The 15,000-nt window shown below is 50.8% G+C and overlaps 1 protein-coding gene across 2 annotated transcripts in view; it reads right to left on the bottom strand.

Moving 5' to 3' along the window:
* The window catches only part of mroh1 (maestro heat-like repeat family member 1), a 41,089-nt gene that overhangs the window by 9,894 nt on the left and 16,195 nt on the right, over window positions 1-15,000 (bottom strand). For both annotated transcript variants that reach the window (XM_084443757.1, XM_084443756.1), the window contains exons 18-33: window positions 14,068-14,120; window positions 13,731-13,838; window positions 13,275-13,394; window positions 11,877-11,999; window positions 11,166-11,312; window positions 7,758-7,784; window positions 6,450-6,572; window positions 6,245-6,324; window positions 4,305-4,443; window positions 4,065-4,160; window positions 3,462-3,566; window positions 3,079-3,214; window positions 2,647-2,759; window positions 1,868-2,020; window positions 907-1,061; window positions 1-57 (exon numbers count right to left, since the gene is read on the bottom strand). The exon at window positions 1-57 is cut by the window's left edge and continues 112 nt beyond it. In XM_084443757.1, the coding sequence (XP_084299883.1) occupies window positions 1-57; window positions 907-1,061; window positions 1,868-2,020; window positions 2,647-2,759; window positions 3,079-3,214; window positions 3,462-3,566; window positions 4,065-4,160; window positions 4,305-4,443; window positions 6,245-6,324; window positions 6,450-6,572; window positions 7,758-7,784; window positions 11,166-11,312; window positions 11,877-11,999; window positions 13,275-13,394; window positions 13,731-13,838; window positions 14,068-14,120 (1,735 nt within the window). The remainder of the gene's footprint in view (window positions 58-906; window positions 1,062-1,867; window positions 2,021-2,646; window positions 2,760-3,078; window positions 3,215-3,461; window positions 3,567-4,064; window positions 4,161-4,304; window positions 4,444-6,244; window positions 6,325-6,449; window positions 6,573-7,757; window positions 7,785-11,165; window positions 11,313-11,876; window positions 12,000-13,274; window positions 13,395-13,730; window positions 13,839-14,067; window positions 14,121-15,000) is intronic.

The raw sequence follows: 15,000 nt of genomic DNA, 5'->3' as shown, positions 1-15,000 counted from the left end.
ATCTGATTGGCCAGCGTGCTTTCAGCGCCCAGCGCTGTCCACATCTCACAGCTCCAGCTGCACACACAGGAGAGAGAGACACGGAGAGAGACCATGAGAGAGACAGAGAGACAAGAGAGAGAAACCAGGAACCATGAGAGAGAGAGAGAGAGACAGAGAGAGACAGAGAGGAGAGAGAGGGCAGAGAGAGAGAAGAGAGAGAGAGACACGGAGAAACCATGAGAGAGACAGAGAGAGAAACCAGGAACCATGAGAGAGAGAGAGAGACAGAGAGAGACAGAGAGGAGAGAGAGGGCAGAGAGAGAGAAGAGAGAGAGAGAGTGACAGAGAAAGAGAGAGGGAGAGAGAGACAGAGAGGAGAGATAAAGGAGAGAAGAGAGAGACAGAGAGATAGAGAGACAGGGACACAGAGAGATAGGTAGAGATAGAGACACAGAGAGAGGTAGAGATAGAGAGGTAGATAGAGAGGTAGAGGGGTAGATAGATAGGTAGATATAGAAAGGTAGAGATAGAGAGGTAAATAGATATGTAGATAGAGAGGTAGATAGAGAGGGACAGTGGATAGAGAGGTAGATAGAGAGGTCGAGATTGAGAGGTAGATAGAGAGGTAGAAATAGAGGTATATTAGATAGAGAGTTAGAGATAGAGAGGTATATAGAGGTAGATAGAGAGGTAGACAGAGAGGTAAAAAGAGAGGTAGATAGAGGTAGATAGAGAGGTATATAGAGAGGTAGATAGAGATGTAGAGATAGAGAGGTAGATAGAGGTAGATAGAGGTAGATAGATAGGTAGATAGAGGTAGATAGAGGTAGATAGAGAGGTAGATAGATAGGTAGATAGAGAGGTAGATAGAGGTAGATAGAGGTAGATAGAGGGACAGAGGGCGGTAGAGGGGTGGGGTCGTACCTGTCGAAGGGCAGGGGGTAGGAGAGGAGGGTGCTGATGACGATGGTCAGGTGCTGGGAGGCGAGGATGAGGATGGAGTGTCCCACGGCGATCTTCACCTGCTCCTCACTGATGGTCTGCAGGCGCACGTGCAGAACCTCCAGCATCTCCGGCACCTGGCGGGACGGGGTCAGCGCACGCCAGACGGGGTCAGGGCACGCCAGACGGGGTCAGCGCAGGTCAGACGGGGTCAGGGCACGTCAGACGGGGTCAGTGCAGGCCAGACGGGGTCAGTGCAGGCCAGACGGGGTCAGGGCACGTCAGACGGTGTCAGCGCAGGTCAGACGGGGTCAGGGCACGTCAGACGGGGTCAGGGCACGTCAGACGGGGTCAGCACAGGTCAGACGGGGTCAGGGCACGTCAGACGGGGTCAGCGCAGGTCAGACGGGGTCAGCGCAGGTCAGACGGGGTCAGCGCACGTCAGACGGGGTCAGCGCACGTCAGACGGGGTCAGCGCAGGTCAGACGGGGTCAGTGCAGGTCAGACGGGGTCAGTGGAGGTCAGACGGGGTAAGTGCACGCCTGTGTGTGCTGCTCGTGCCAGCACATGTGTATGTACAGTATATCAGTGTGTGTATGTGTGTGCTTGTGCGCATGTGTGTGTGTATGTGTGTGTGCGTGCATGCGTGTGTGTGTGTGCGTGTGTGTATGCATGTGTGTGTGTATGTGTGTGTGTGCGTGTGTGTATGCATGTGTGTGTGTATGTGTGTGTGTGTGCATGTATGTATGTTTGTGTGTGTGCATGTGTGTGCGCATGTGTATGTGTGTGTGTGCGTCCGCATGTGTGTGTGCATTTGGTTGTGTGTGTGTGTGCGCGTGTGTGCGCATGTATGTATGTGTGTTTGTGTGTGTGTGTGTGTGTGTGTGTGTGTGTGTGTGTGTGTGTGTGTGTGTGTGTGTGTGTGTGTGTGTGTGCGTGTTACCATGTCATGCAGGCCTCCCCCCCTGTTCTTCAGCATGGTGTTGAGGATGACGCTGGCCGCTCTGGAGCAGTTGGACTGGGAGTCCACCAGCCCCTCGAACAGCATGAAGATGACCGTGGTCAGCTGCTGCTGGGGCAACCGCTTACTGATGATCTGAGACGGACAGACGGACACAGGTACAGCGGGCGTCTGCTCAACATTCAGCGGACGCCAGACGCCGTCTGCCGACGCCCTCGTCTGGAGTCAAGCGCCGTAAAACATGGGCAGAGGGGCGGAGCCAGCCCATTAGCCTGCCTTTCAAATCCAGCTGCATTTGAACATTATCTCATCAGGAGCGTATAGTCAGGACTAAGTGAAAAACTCATTTAGGTAATACACTCTGCCGTTTGTGTCATAAAAAGCTCAGTGAATTCAGAGTTAACGTGGGAGAAAGTAAATCGCACCTCGTGTGCCAGATTTACTACCGACAGCTCGCTAGAGTGCAGGACCCGTTAGCGATACTTGAAAAGTGGACATCTGTGACCAATGTCAGTGACCAATCAGAGGCCAAATCAGTCGCACAGCCCCACTATCTGCGCGGGCCAATCGGCATCCGATACGAAATCCGACCGGAGTCCACGAACATCATAGCTTGTTCCCAGAAGTTCTTGCCGTAGCGAGAGCGTCCGGGTACGCAGAATAACGACACCCCGGATCGACAAAGCGTCTTGATCGTCGTACATTTTCCGTCCGCGACGTGTGGTGATCTAGATGGGGCGGAGGGTGAGTGTGGAGCGTACCTTGGTGAGCTCGGAGCAGGTCTGGTAGAGGACCGAATGGTCAGGGTTGTCCAGTCTGTCTCGGAGGGCGAGCAGACTCTCCACAGAGTCGTCCTTGTAGTCCAGCGAGAAGCCTGGAGGCAGAGCAGACAAGGACGGAGAGATACGGAACGTTCCGGTCACGCCGAGGGACGCGCTGCGACACAAACGCTACCCGTATACGCGGAAAAGTTTGAACTGAACTGACAAGGTTGAATCTGAAGTGTCTCTAAAGGGGGAAGCCTGCGGAGGAGAGGTAAAGGGACAGTCTGTAGTTTTTGTTTTTCCGGCGAACAGAGACATTATAAGGTAATGAGGCATTAATGATACTGCAGTCTAAGGGCTAATCTGTGAGTGTGTGTGTGTGTGTGTGTGTGTGTGTGTGAGAGAGAGAGACAGAGAGAGCGAGCTAACCTTCGTAGCGTAGCTGGATGTAGAGCAGGGTGTAGATGCAGTCGATGGCGGCCCTGCGGATGGGGGGCCAGGGGTCGGTGCAGCGCGGGGCCAGACGACCCAGCAGAGCCCCCAGGTTGTGGAACGATACCATGTTCTGGACACAGGGACCAGGAAGAGACCAGGAAGGGACCGGAGGCAACGTATCATCAACATTACTATCATTATTAAAGCAAGATACTGGTTTAAACACGCACGCACACACACACACATGCACACAGATGCGCGCACACACACACATGCACACACGCGCGCGCACACACACAAACACGTATACATATCACCACTGTACACTTAAGTCCTCAGGTTGGTGTGAGTGTGTGTGTCCAGGTGTGTGTGTGTACCTTGACCGTGAGGTTGTCCAGGTAGAAGGCCAGGATGTGTGCGGTGGTCTTCACTGCCCTCTCCCTCTCATGCTCCTGGCCAGAGCTCAGCCACGACTCCACGTGCTGCAGGACAACATCACAGTGAGAGAGAAGACCCTCAGAACACAGCAGAACAGAACACAGAACCTCAGAACACAGCAGAACAGAACAGAACACAGAACCTCATCCTCCAAAATGAATCCACTGAAAATACAGGTCCTCAATTTATTTAGATTAGACTAGCCTATCCAACTGGACCACTCCAATGAATGTTGAACACAGCAGAACAGAACAGAACACAGAACCTCAGAACACAGCAGAACAGAACTAGGACAGAATAAATACAACACTAATGCAGCACAACGGAACAGAATACAGTACAAACACAGGATACAATGGAATACAATTATGGTATTAAACAGAACAGAAAAGCCAAATTTATGATTAATTATCCATCCATCCATCCAACCAACCAACCAACCAACCATCGGCTAATTTCTGCCGTTTGAACCAAAAAAGAAAGGTTGTCCTGCTCTTTTCAAAGCACAACTACACCCAGCCTAGCTGCTACTCGTCCCTCACCTTGAAGATGCTCTGCAGGCCGTCGGGGGTGGGGTCCCTGGACAGGGTGCTCCTCAGCAGCTCTTGGAGAGCCCCGTAGGTGGCGCTGTACAACGCCTGGGGGAGCACAGCACCGTTCTGACTAAAGTGACATTCGCTGCACGTTTTTTGCCGAGACAAAACACAGGTGTGTGCGTAGAGCATGTATGCCTTCGTGTGTGTGTGTGTGTGTGTGTGTGTGTGTGTGCGCGTCTCCCTCACCTCTCTCTGTTTGAAATCCAGGACCTCGTCGTCCTTGCCCTTGTCGGGAGTGTCCACCGGGGGCAGGGTGAACACGCCGCTCACACACGTGCGCAGCATCTCGAAGCTCTCGTTCTCCGTCAGCGCCGGCTCCAGGTTGCTGAGCCTCGGGGTCAAAGGTCATGTCTGCCTGGGTGGTGGAACCCTTGGTGGCGCCCGGGTCATCCTGTCAGCAAGGTCGTCTGTCCCCGAGCCTCTAACCGGGACTAACCCCAAGATCTGACCCAACACCCTAACCGGGACTAACCCCAAGATCTGACCCAACACCCTAACCGGGACTAACCCCAAGATCTGACCCAACACCCTAACCAGGACTAACCCCAAGATCTGCCCCAACACCCTAACCGGGACTAACCCCAAGATCTGACCCAACACCCTAACCAGGACTAACCCCAAGATCTGACCCAATACCCTAACCGGGACTAACCCCAAGCTCTGACCCCACACCCTAACCGGGACTAACCCCAAGATCTGACCCAACACCCTAACCGGGACTAACCCCAAGATCTGACCCAACACCCTAACCGGGACTAACCCCAAGATCTGACCCAACACCCTAACCGGGACTAACCCCAAGATCTGACCCAACACCCTAACCAGGACTAACCCCAAGATCTGCCCCAACACCCTAACCGGGACTAACCCCAAGATCTGACCCAACACCCTAACCAGGACTAACCCCAAGATCTGACCCAACACCCTAACCGGGACTAACCCCAAGATCTGACCCAACACCCTAACCGGGACTAACCCCAAGATCTGACCCACCACCCTAACCAGGACTAACCCAAGATCTGACCCAACACCCTAACCAGGACTAACCCCAAGATCTGACCCAACACCCTAACCAGGACTAACCCCAAGATCTGACCCAACACCCTAACCGGGACTAACCCCAAGCTCTGACCCAACACCCTAACCAGGACTAACCCCAAGATCTGACCCAACACCCTAACCAGGACTAACCCCAAGATCTGACCCAATACCCTAACCAGGTCTAACCCCAAGATCTGACCCAATACCCTAACCAGGACTAACCCCAAGATCTGACCCAATACCCTAACCAGGACTAACCCCAAGATCTGACCCAACACCCTAACCGGGACTAACCCCAAGATCTGACCCACCACCCTAACCGGGACTAACCCCAAGCTCTGACCCACCACCCTAACCAGGACTAACCCAAGATCTGACCCAACACCCTAACCAGGACTAACCCCAAGATCTGACCCAACACCCTAACCGGGACTAACCCCAAGATCTGACCCAACACCCTAACCGGGACTAACCCCAAGATCTGACCCACCACCCTAACCAGGACTAACCCAAGATCTGACCCAACACCCTAACCAGGACTAACCCCAAGATCTGACCCAACACCCTAACCAGGACTAACCCCAAGATCTGACCCAACACCCTAACCGGGACTAACCCCAAGCTCTGACCCAACACCCTAACCAGGACTAACCCCAAGATCTGACCCAACACCCTAACCAGGACTAACCCCAAGATCTGACCCAATACCCTAACCAGGTCTAACCCCAAGATCTGACCCAATACCCATACCAGCTCCTACTAACCCAGCATCTCTGAACCCTACACACGGTGACTGAGGATGACAGTGGATGACTCTCTGAGTGAGTGAGTGAGTGAGTGAGTGAGTGAGTGAGTGAGTGAGTGAGTGAGTGAGTGAGTGAACAACAGCGAGTGAGTGAGTGAGTGAGTAAGTGAGTGAATGACAGTGAGTGAGTGAGTGAACAACAGCGAGTGAGTGAGTGAGTGAGTAAGTGAGTGAATGACAGTGAGTGAGTGAGTGAGTGAGTGAGTAAGTGAGTGAATGACAGTGAGTGAGTGAGTGAATGACAGCGAGTGAGTGAGTGAGTGAGTGAGTGAAAGGATACATCAGGTTGGCACAGGTGGTCATCACAAGATGGCGAACCGGGGTCCGCATCGTGTCTGTAGGCTCGGCTTTGATGAAATCCTACCATTACGGACGGAAAAAAGATCACATTGAGAGCAATCCAAAGCAGCTGACCATGACGTGTTTGCCATTACACAGTAGTGTGTGTGTGTGTGTGTGTGTGTGTGTGAGTCATGGTTACTGACCAGCATGACTCCCATCAGCTCCTGCTTGCGTGTGAACATGAACCCTTGTCGTCGGACACACACACTGATGGCTTTGGCTATGAGGCCCACACTCCTGATCAGGCTCAGCTTCATGGTCAGGTCCTGACGGAGACACACACACACACACACACACACACACGTTCACCCATGCACAGACGAGCAAAAACACACACACACAAACACACGCGGTACAGACACACAAAAAGAGAGACATACACACAGTCTCACACTCTGGCCCTGGTAGTAGCAGTGCCGGTGCTGTAGCATGGCTAGCCCCATCACCTCTAGTCGACCACACAGCCGCCGGCCAGGAAATCATTCTGAGAAGGAAACTAGTCCAGCTACCAAGCCAACCACATCACGCACCGCAGCGACCCCAAAGCAACGTCACAACAACACGTTCACTGAACCCAAGCCTCTCCTCGGCCCCCTATGCCATGCATGAGGGCTCCATCACAGGCCTCATTCACACTGTCTTTGGGCCTGTTTACTGTATAGGCTCAAATATACACCCTTACTTTCTCTATAAAACTGTGAGTTAGGCACAGAATCACAAAATGACTTTGGAAGGGGTGTGTTTACCGTTAACGTTTCTGTAAATTGTATAAATGACTGCAGTCTAAAGCACATGGCAGGAGGACCGAGGAGGTGAGTGGGTGCCCAGCACGGCGCATCACCGGCTCAGTTGACCAAATCAGGACGTCGGGTTGAGACGGATCAGGCAGAGAATCAGACAGAGCTAGTGATTGGTAGAGATCGATCATCCCTCATGCCTCTATTCGGAGAGGAATCGGAAGTTGTGCGAGATCTGAAAATGGCTCGAGCGCAAACCTCCTGCGACCACAACGCCCGGGCGACGGTTAGACAGGGAGACAGGGGTGAGAGGCAGATCAGCTCTGTTAGATCGGCTGAGCGAGAAAACCCGCTATTAGAGTGGTAGTACAGAAGAGAAGGCTGTTAGGTGGGGGGCTTGAGAGAGGGAGTGAGAGAGAGAGAGAGAGAGAGAGAGAGAGAGAGGGAGAGAGAGAGAGAGAGAGAGAGAGAGAGAGAGAGAGAAAGAGAGACAGAGAGGGAGAGACAGAGAGAGAGGGAGGGAGAGAGAGAGAGAGAGACAGAGAGAGGGACAGAGAGAGAGGGAGGGGGAGAGAGAGAGAGAGAGAGGAGCAGACAGAGAGAGAAAAGAAAGAGAGGGGTAAAAGAGGTCAAGAAAGAGAGAGAGCGGAGACCGGAGGAGAAAGCGGATTAGAGAAAGAGAAGTGAAAAGAGTCTGTGTTCCCGTCACGGTACCTTGGTCTCTACTTTTATCCCCAGAACCTGTACAACATAAAAGTAACAAGCAGTTTAATAATCCACAAGGGTTCACCTTTAACACAAACACACCCCTTTAACTTCCTCTGTGAGGTCAGCTCATCAGGAAAGCTTGAGCAAATGTTAAAAAGGACTTGAAAGGATTTCAAATAGAGTTTTCAACCCGGGTCTGATACAGATACTGTAGCTTCAGTTATGTTAGAAGCACTATGATGAAGCCCCCCGTTTCAAACCCTGGCCTAGTCCTGAATCATGGAGACCATCTAAACAGCCTTACGCTGATAAATAAATAATTACCTTAAGAAGATTTTCCTAGCTGCCAACACCCATGACACTGTGAGCGGGCCCACACACTGGGGGACAGAATCTGTTGGCTCTAAATCAGACTGTAATACTCAGAATAGAAAGGAAAGCCCCTTAAATGAAGGTTTGAAATATCAGTGATAACAATATGTTTGCATTAACACATCCTGACTGAATACTCCCAAAGCACATTATTCTGAGCATTAATGTAAACTTTGCTCAGATATGTGTGCGCTTGTGTCTGTGTGTGTGTGTGTGTGTGTGTGTGTGTGAGTGACAGCCTTATGCCTCGACCGAATGATCTGTCCACATTTGTGATGTCCAGCGCTTTCTCTAGAGCAGTGGGTTAATTCCCTAACTGCATTTCCATCCGTGTGTCTGTTTTTAGACAGGGAGCATTGCTCCAGGTTAGCCCATTAGATCAACAACATCTTTTTTTTTTTCCCCTTTCAAAAACCTGCATTCCACCCGGATCAAAAACGGACAGTGACATCATACCGTAGACGTTTCTGTGGGTTTCAGACGGACTGTATGGCCGTGGCCTCGCGGTCATCATGCCTCATACGTCACGCCCTGACAGCTGAGCAGGACTCCGCAATGAAAACAGCAGTGGGCCGTTTCCAGTATTCCCGAATCTGAACACACACAGCGGGTAACGTAGGAGCTCGTTTTCATGCTTGGCGAAGCTCGACACCCACGGCGGTTAGGAGCTCAGTGGGATGTAGAGCAGGGTTCATCTGTAGTCACGGAGACACACAGCCCTGGTATGCACAATAACATCTTCAACTACGCAGAACACCAGCACGCAGAAGTCGGTCTATAACCTCTCCTTCAACTGTCGGATAATGACATGTTCCCTTTTCCTCCCAAGCAATCTGCCTCTGGGTCGGACCACAGTCTGTTAGTGACGGTTTAGTATGACACACGCAGCAGCGCTCTGATTGGCCGGCGTGCAGGACGGCCCAGTCGCCTGGCACGCGCTCTTATTCTGGAGTTTGGAGTCGGGGGAACGTGATATCCGAGGCGCATTGTGCGGTCACTAGGACCAGGCCCCATACAGATGAGACCGTCGTCCAAAATACTCACTTGGAATCATTTACTGTAAGTTACTGTTCTTGTCTTGCATAATGGAACCAATGGGCTGTCTCCATTGGTCCCAAAGGCAAAGTCTGTCCAGCTTTAGATTTCAGGTAAATCAAATCAAATCAAATCAAATCAAATGTTTTATTTGTATAGCGCATTTCATACGCAGAGGCAATACAATGCGCTTTAGACTCAAGGTGACCTTGAGCAAATGTTAAAAAGCACTTGAAAGGATTTCAAATAGAGTTTCCAACCCGGGTCTGATACAGATACTGTAGCTTCAGTTATGTTAGAAGCACTTTGATGAAGCCCCCCGTTTCAAACCCTGGCCTAGTCCTGAATCATGGAGACCATCTAAACAGCCTTACGCAGATAAAGAAATAATTACCTTAAAGGAAAATGCTCGTTTTTGACAACCTGGACCTTATTTACGACATATTATAAGAAGTTTGACTCACCGAGATCACTTTGGTGTAGTTCGGAGGCCTGTAGAAGAAATTTAAAATCCAGCGCGAGCCAGTATATCCATGTAATAACGTCGGACGGGGCAACGGGAATGCAGTTTCTCAAAATCCATTTTCGGCCGCTAAACGGTTGTTTTCATCAATCAGATTGGATGAATCTACAGTTGAGATTCCTCAACGCCAGCCATTGTTGTTTTGGTTTTCAAACACGGGGTCTTTAGCCTCTGTAATATGATCTTTACACGCCTCTCCCCCACTTGCTCCAGCACGCATGCGCACAGGCCAGCGCGCAGACTGGCTATTCTCCGGCTCACATTCTCTGCGCTACGATCGTTGTTGGTGCCGAGAATATTGTCGTCGTCATTCGTCAGCAACAATCCGATCGTAGCGCAGAGAATGTGAGGGAGAATAGCCAGTCTGCGCGCTGGCCTGTGCGCATGTGTGCTGGAGCAAGTGGGGGAGAGGCGTGTAAAGATCATATTACAGAGGCTAAAGACCCCGTGTTTGAAAACCAAAACAACAATGGCTGGCGTTGAGGAATCTCAACTGTAGATTCATCCAATCTGATTGATGAAAACAACCGTTTAGCGGCCGAAAATGGATTTTGAGAAACTGCATTCCCGTTGCCCCGTCCGACGTTATTACATGGATATACTGGCTCGCGCTGGATTTTAAATTTCTTCTACAGGCCTCCGAACAACACAAAAGTGATCTCGGTGAGTCAAACTTCTTATAATATGTCATAAATAAGGTCCAGGTTGTCAAAAACGAGCATTTTCCTTTAAGAAGATTTTCCTAGCCTGACCACAGATGTGTCTCCATAAAACCTGACCCCTACCTTGGTGTTGAGGTCCCTGACCCCAGAACCCTACCCTGGTGTTGAGGCCACCAATGACCCCTACTGTACCTTGGTTTTAATGTCACCAATGACCCATACCTTGGTGTTGAGGTCACCCCTGACCCCTACCTTGGTGTTGAGGTCCATGACCCCTACCTTGGTGTTGAGGTCCCTGACCCCTACCTTGATATTGAGGTCCCTGACCCCTACCTTGATATTGAGGTCCCTGATCCCTACCTTGGTGTTGAGGTCCCTGACCCCTACCTTGATATTGAGGTCCCTGACCCCTACCTTGATATTGAGGTCCCTGACCCCTACCTTGCTGTTGAGGTCCCTGACCCCTACCTTGGTGTTGAGGTCACCCCTGACCCCTACCTTGGTGTTGAGGTCCCTGACCCCTACCTTGGTGTTGAGGTCCATGACCCCTACCTTGATATTGAGGTCCCTGACCCCTACCTTGATATTGAGGTCCCTGACCTGTACCTTGGTGTTGAGGTCCCTGACCCCTACCTTGATATTGAGGTCCCTGACCCCTACCTTGATATTGAGGTCCCTGACCTGTACCTTGGTGTTGAGGTCCATGACCCCTACCTCGATATTGAGGTCCCTGACCCCTACCTTGGTGTTGAGGTCCCTGACCCCTATCTTGATATTGAGGTCCCTGACCCCTACCTTGGTGTTGAGGTCCCTGACCTGTACCTTGGTGTTGAAGTGCTTGCTGATGCTGCGCAGGATGTCCTGGTCGATGCGGGTCAGGATGGCGTCCTCAGGGGCGCGCAGCGTCACGTAGCCATAGCACAGGATCAGCGTGCTCTTCATCTTCTCCACATCCACGTCGTTCTTGTCCTGGGGGGGGGGGGGCGGGGGGAGAGCTATGGTCAGACTCTGCAACGCTGAAGCCTCGTTGAGGGACACATCACCGTCCACAGCCAAGCGTCTCTCTGTACTGTACAGTACAGTACGCACGAGCGGTTGAGCGAGAGGTTCCCGTGAGGTTCAGCCCGAGGGCCCCGTATTCGCTGGAGCAAAGTTGGCCAAGTCAGAGCGGCGAAGTTGATCGCAATGCGCAGAACGCTGCGCTTCGCAAGTAGAATTCTGATCACTAAAACGGTCTGGCGTGGTTTCCCTGGAGAGATGCTAATCTTTAAAGTAAGGTTACGAAAAAAATGTCCCAGTAATGTGTCTGGTATTTGAGATGCTTTCTTGTGTGTTCTGAGTATTTTTTGCTATGATCGGACCCGTTCTGCTCTGGCCAATTCGGGCCAAAAGTCCATTACCTTCCTTAACTGTTGTAGAATCACAATTTAGTGCCGGCACAAGTTAATCAATACTTAAAAATGAAAAAAGCAGGCACACAGTGAGTGAGATGAATCTCTGCAGGGTGTTCTGTAGTAGAGCGATACATCTTACTTTGAGCAGGCCGAAGATCCCAGAGGCTTTCTTGAAGGCGTCAGACTTCCCAAACTCGTCCAACTTGGCCAGAGTCGCCCCCAGATGACTACTGGCACACAGGCCTATCCCCATGGCAACACCCTGGGAAACCAATCAATCACACACACACACACACACACACACACATCTTATTAGAGCTATTTAATGGTAGACGAAACCTCCAGCACTTAAGGTTAGGCCTAATATCAACATCATTAGCATCTATCTACACGCCATTAAAACAAACCATTAAATCCCTAATCTACTTTCTAATACAGCAGAATTGAAGAGAACTTCGCTCTGCCAGAGATACTACTGTATATAAGACCTTTGAAGACAGACAGACAGACAGACGGGAAGACCAAGAGAGACAAAGACACAGACAGAGGGACATGTAGACAGACAGACAGGCATACACAAACCACATAACCATCACGTCAACTCTGACAACAGTCATTAACTAGCAACCCTACAGCACATGAGCGCTCATGACCAGTTTACGCTGTAGACACACAGGGACACACACGGGCGAATTCACTAAAGGATTGCACAGCTTTTCCTGACACAAAACCTGTGCAAATAAGTCGAAAATAAACGTTGCTATTCACAAAGCCCTCGCAAAGGGTGAAATACGGTGTTAACTGCGTTGCCTTCGTCATAGCGTTTCTCTGCGCCGGTATTATTAGCTGATATTTAAATTAGGTAATATGGGCGGAGAATGTTCCCCTTTCTATGCAAATGAACATTATTGCAAAATCCGCCCAATATTCACAAAGATCAGCGCCAATTGCCTCACGCAGTTAAAGTGAAATTAATTCAGTTTTCAGAGCGTGGTGGTATTTAAGGTGGGTGTCGTCTTTTCAAATCATTCCACCTCCGTTTGCAGTCCGCATTTCCGCTTTTACACACACCAACTGCCACCAACTGCTTGGGAAATTAAACCCCAAATATGATTTTTTGCTGCAGACGTGATTTTTTTTGCGGAAAGCTGTGAGACATGTTTTTGAACCTCGTCCGTGAGGACTTCAAGTTCGCGGTCTGAAAATCGTTTTTCTTTCTTTTTCTGTCAGCCATCGTCCAATGATATGCATACGAGTTGTATGCGCTGTATGCACAGTATAGGCATTTCCTATATCAGCGGCAAATTGCACTCAACTGAAAACACCGAATGGGCGTGTTTGCGCTGGGATATTATTAGCGCAATGTCTTTAGTGAATAGGTTTTCACAGCGGAGCACATAGCTGGAGCAACTGACGCGCAATGTAATGGTGCAATTAACTGCCGCAAATCCGCTTTAGTGAATTTGCCCCCCAGAGTTGTTCCGTGACGGCCGGCAGCGGTGGAACCAGACTAAACCATCCCGTAGCGCGGCGGTACCTCTCTCTCGATGGCGTCCAAGTGGCGAGCTGTGACCAGCAGCTCCTGAAGCTGCAGCTTGACCACCTCCTTGTTGTTGCACTGCTGCAGGGTCACGCCTATGCACCGGTACAGGAAGCTCTGCACGCAGGGACAGGAAGACAGGGTTACACACCCGGGGAGGGCAGGCTAGGAGAGGGCGGGTGGCGCTGGGGAGGAAGCTAATGTCAAGTGACAACAAGTGGGACTTTGGATATTTAGTCATTTGGAATATCAGAAAAAAAGGGGTTCTTAGTAGAATACACAGCAGAACACGATTCTCACTACAATCACAATCCCCAAATCACCGAGCAATATGGCATAGAATACAACAGAACACAAAAGCATAGAACACAATATAATAGAACGGCAAATACCATTATAGACTAGAACAGCATAGAGTTGAATAGGACAGAATAGAAGAGAGGCTGGAATGACCTTCTCCTCCAGGTAGTTGTTATAGGTGGAGAGGTAGCGCGTCGCCTCGGCAGCCAGCTGACACACCCACTGGTCATCAGCAATGGCCGCCAGGGTTTGGAACAGCAGCTGGAGCCAATAAAAACACAGACATGTGACCACTCTGCAGACAGGAAGACACCAGACACTGACTGCACACGGAGGATTACCTTACAGGAGGCTTTACAGATACAGGTTTGGAACGAATATAAAAAGCTGCCTGACTAGAAGGGTTCACAGTGATCTAGTGATCTACAGGCAGATTACTGGCTGATGGGAGTTCAGAGTGTGAGGGTGCAGCACGCTGGACACAACCCACCTTCAGGAGCCTCTCCTCCCAGTCCTGCTGATCCAGACTGTCTGCACTGGACTCTGGAAGACGTGTGCGTGTGTGTGTGTGTGTGTGTGTGTGTGTGTGTGTGTGTGAGGAGAGAGAGAGAGAGGAGAGAGAGAGAGAGAGGAGAGAGAGAGGGATAGAGAGAGAGAGAGGAGAGAGATAGAGGAGAGAGAGAGGAGAGAGAGGAGAGAGATAGAGAAGAGAGAGAGGAGAGAGTCAAGTCAAGTCAACTTTATTTCTATAGCACATTTACAAACATCTGTGGCTGAACCAAGGTGCTGTACAGATAAAAGCAGAAGCAAAAGATATAAATACAAAAGCGAGAGAGAGAGAGAGAGAGTGGGAGACAGAGAGAGAGAGAGAGAGAGAGAAAGAGAGTGAGTGGGAGAGAGAGAGAGTGAGAGAGTGAGAGAGAGAGAGAGAGAGAGAGAGAGAGAGAAAGAGAGATTTAAACAGATAGGCAGAAAGTCGGAGAGATAATCCACATTCCACAACAGCCACACTGGGAGAGAGCGCTACACACAGCGTGAGAGAGGGAGTGCGTCTGCTGTCCGCCACCCAGGCAAAGGAAACAACAGAGTTGTGTGGGCCGGCCTCCGCAGCCTCAGAGCTGGCCGGGCTCGGAAAAGGGAAAAGAAACGCGGCCGAGCAGAGACTCCCGAGGCCGCTGCAGGCCGACCAGGGAGCTAAAGTGATTTAAGAAGCGTTTTAATACCCTCCGCTCTACTCAAACTCCAGCTATGTGTTTTTTACGAGGGAGAGAAGAAATAGCCCAGAGCTAAGAAAGCTCTCTGGCCTAAAATACAGCCTGAGATTGGCCTCATAACTGGAAGCACTTATGACATCTCGCAAGGCGGGGGGGGGGGGGGGGGGGGAGGGGGGGGCGGATGGGTGAACTCTCCACCCTGTTCCTCT

Source organism: Borostomias antarcticus (genome assembly GCF_949987555.1).
Source record: "Borostomias antarcticus genome assembly, chromosome: 10".
NCBI classification, from domain to species: Eukaryota; Metazoa; Chordata; class Actinopteri; order Stomiiformes; family Stomiidae; genus Borostomias; species Borostomias antarcticus.
Note: the sequence above shows the minus strand (reverse complement) of the source record. Positions and strands in the feature narration are given on the sequence as shown.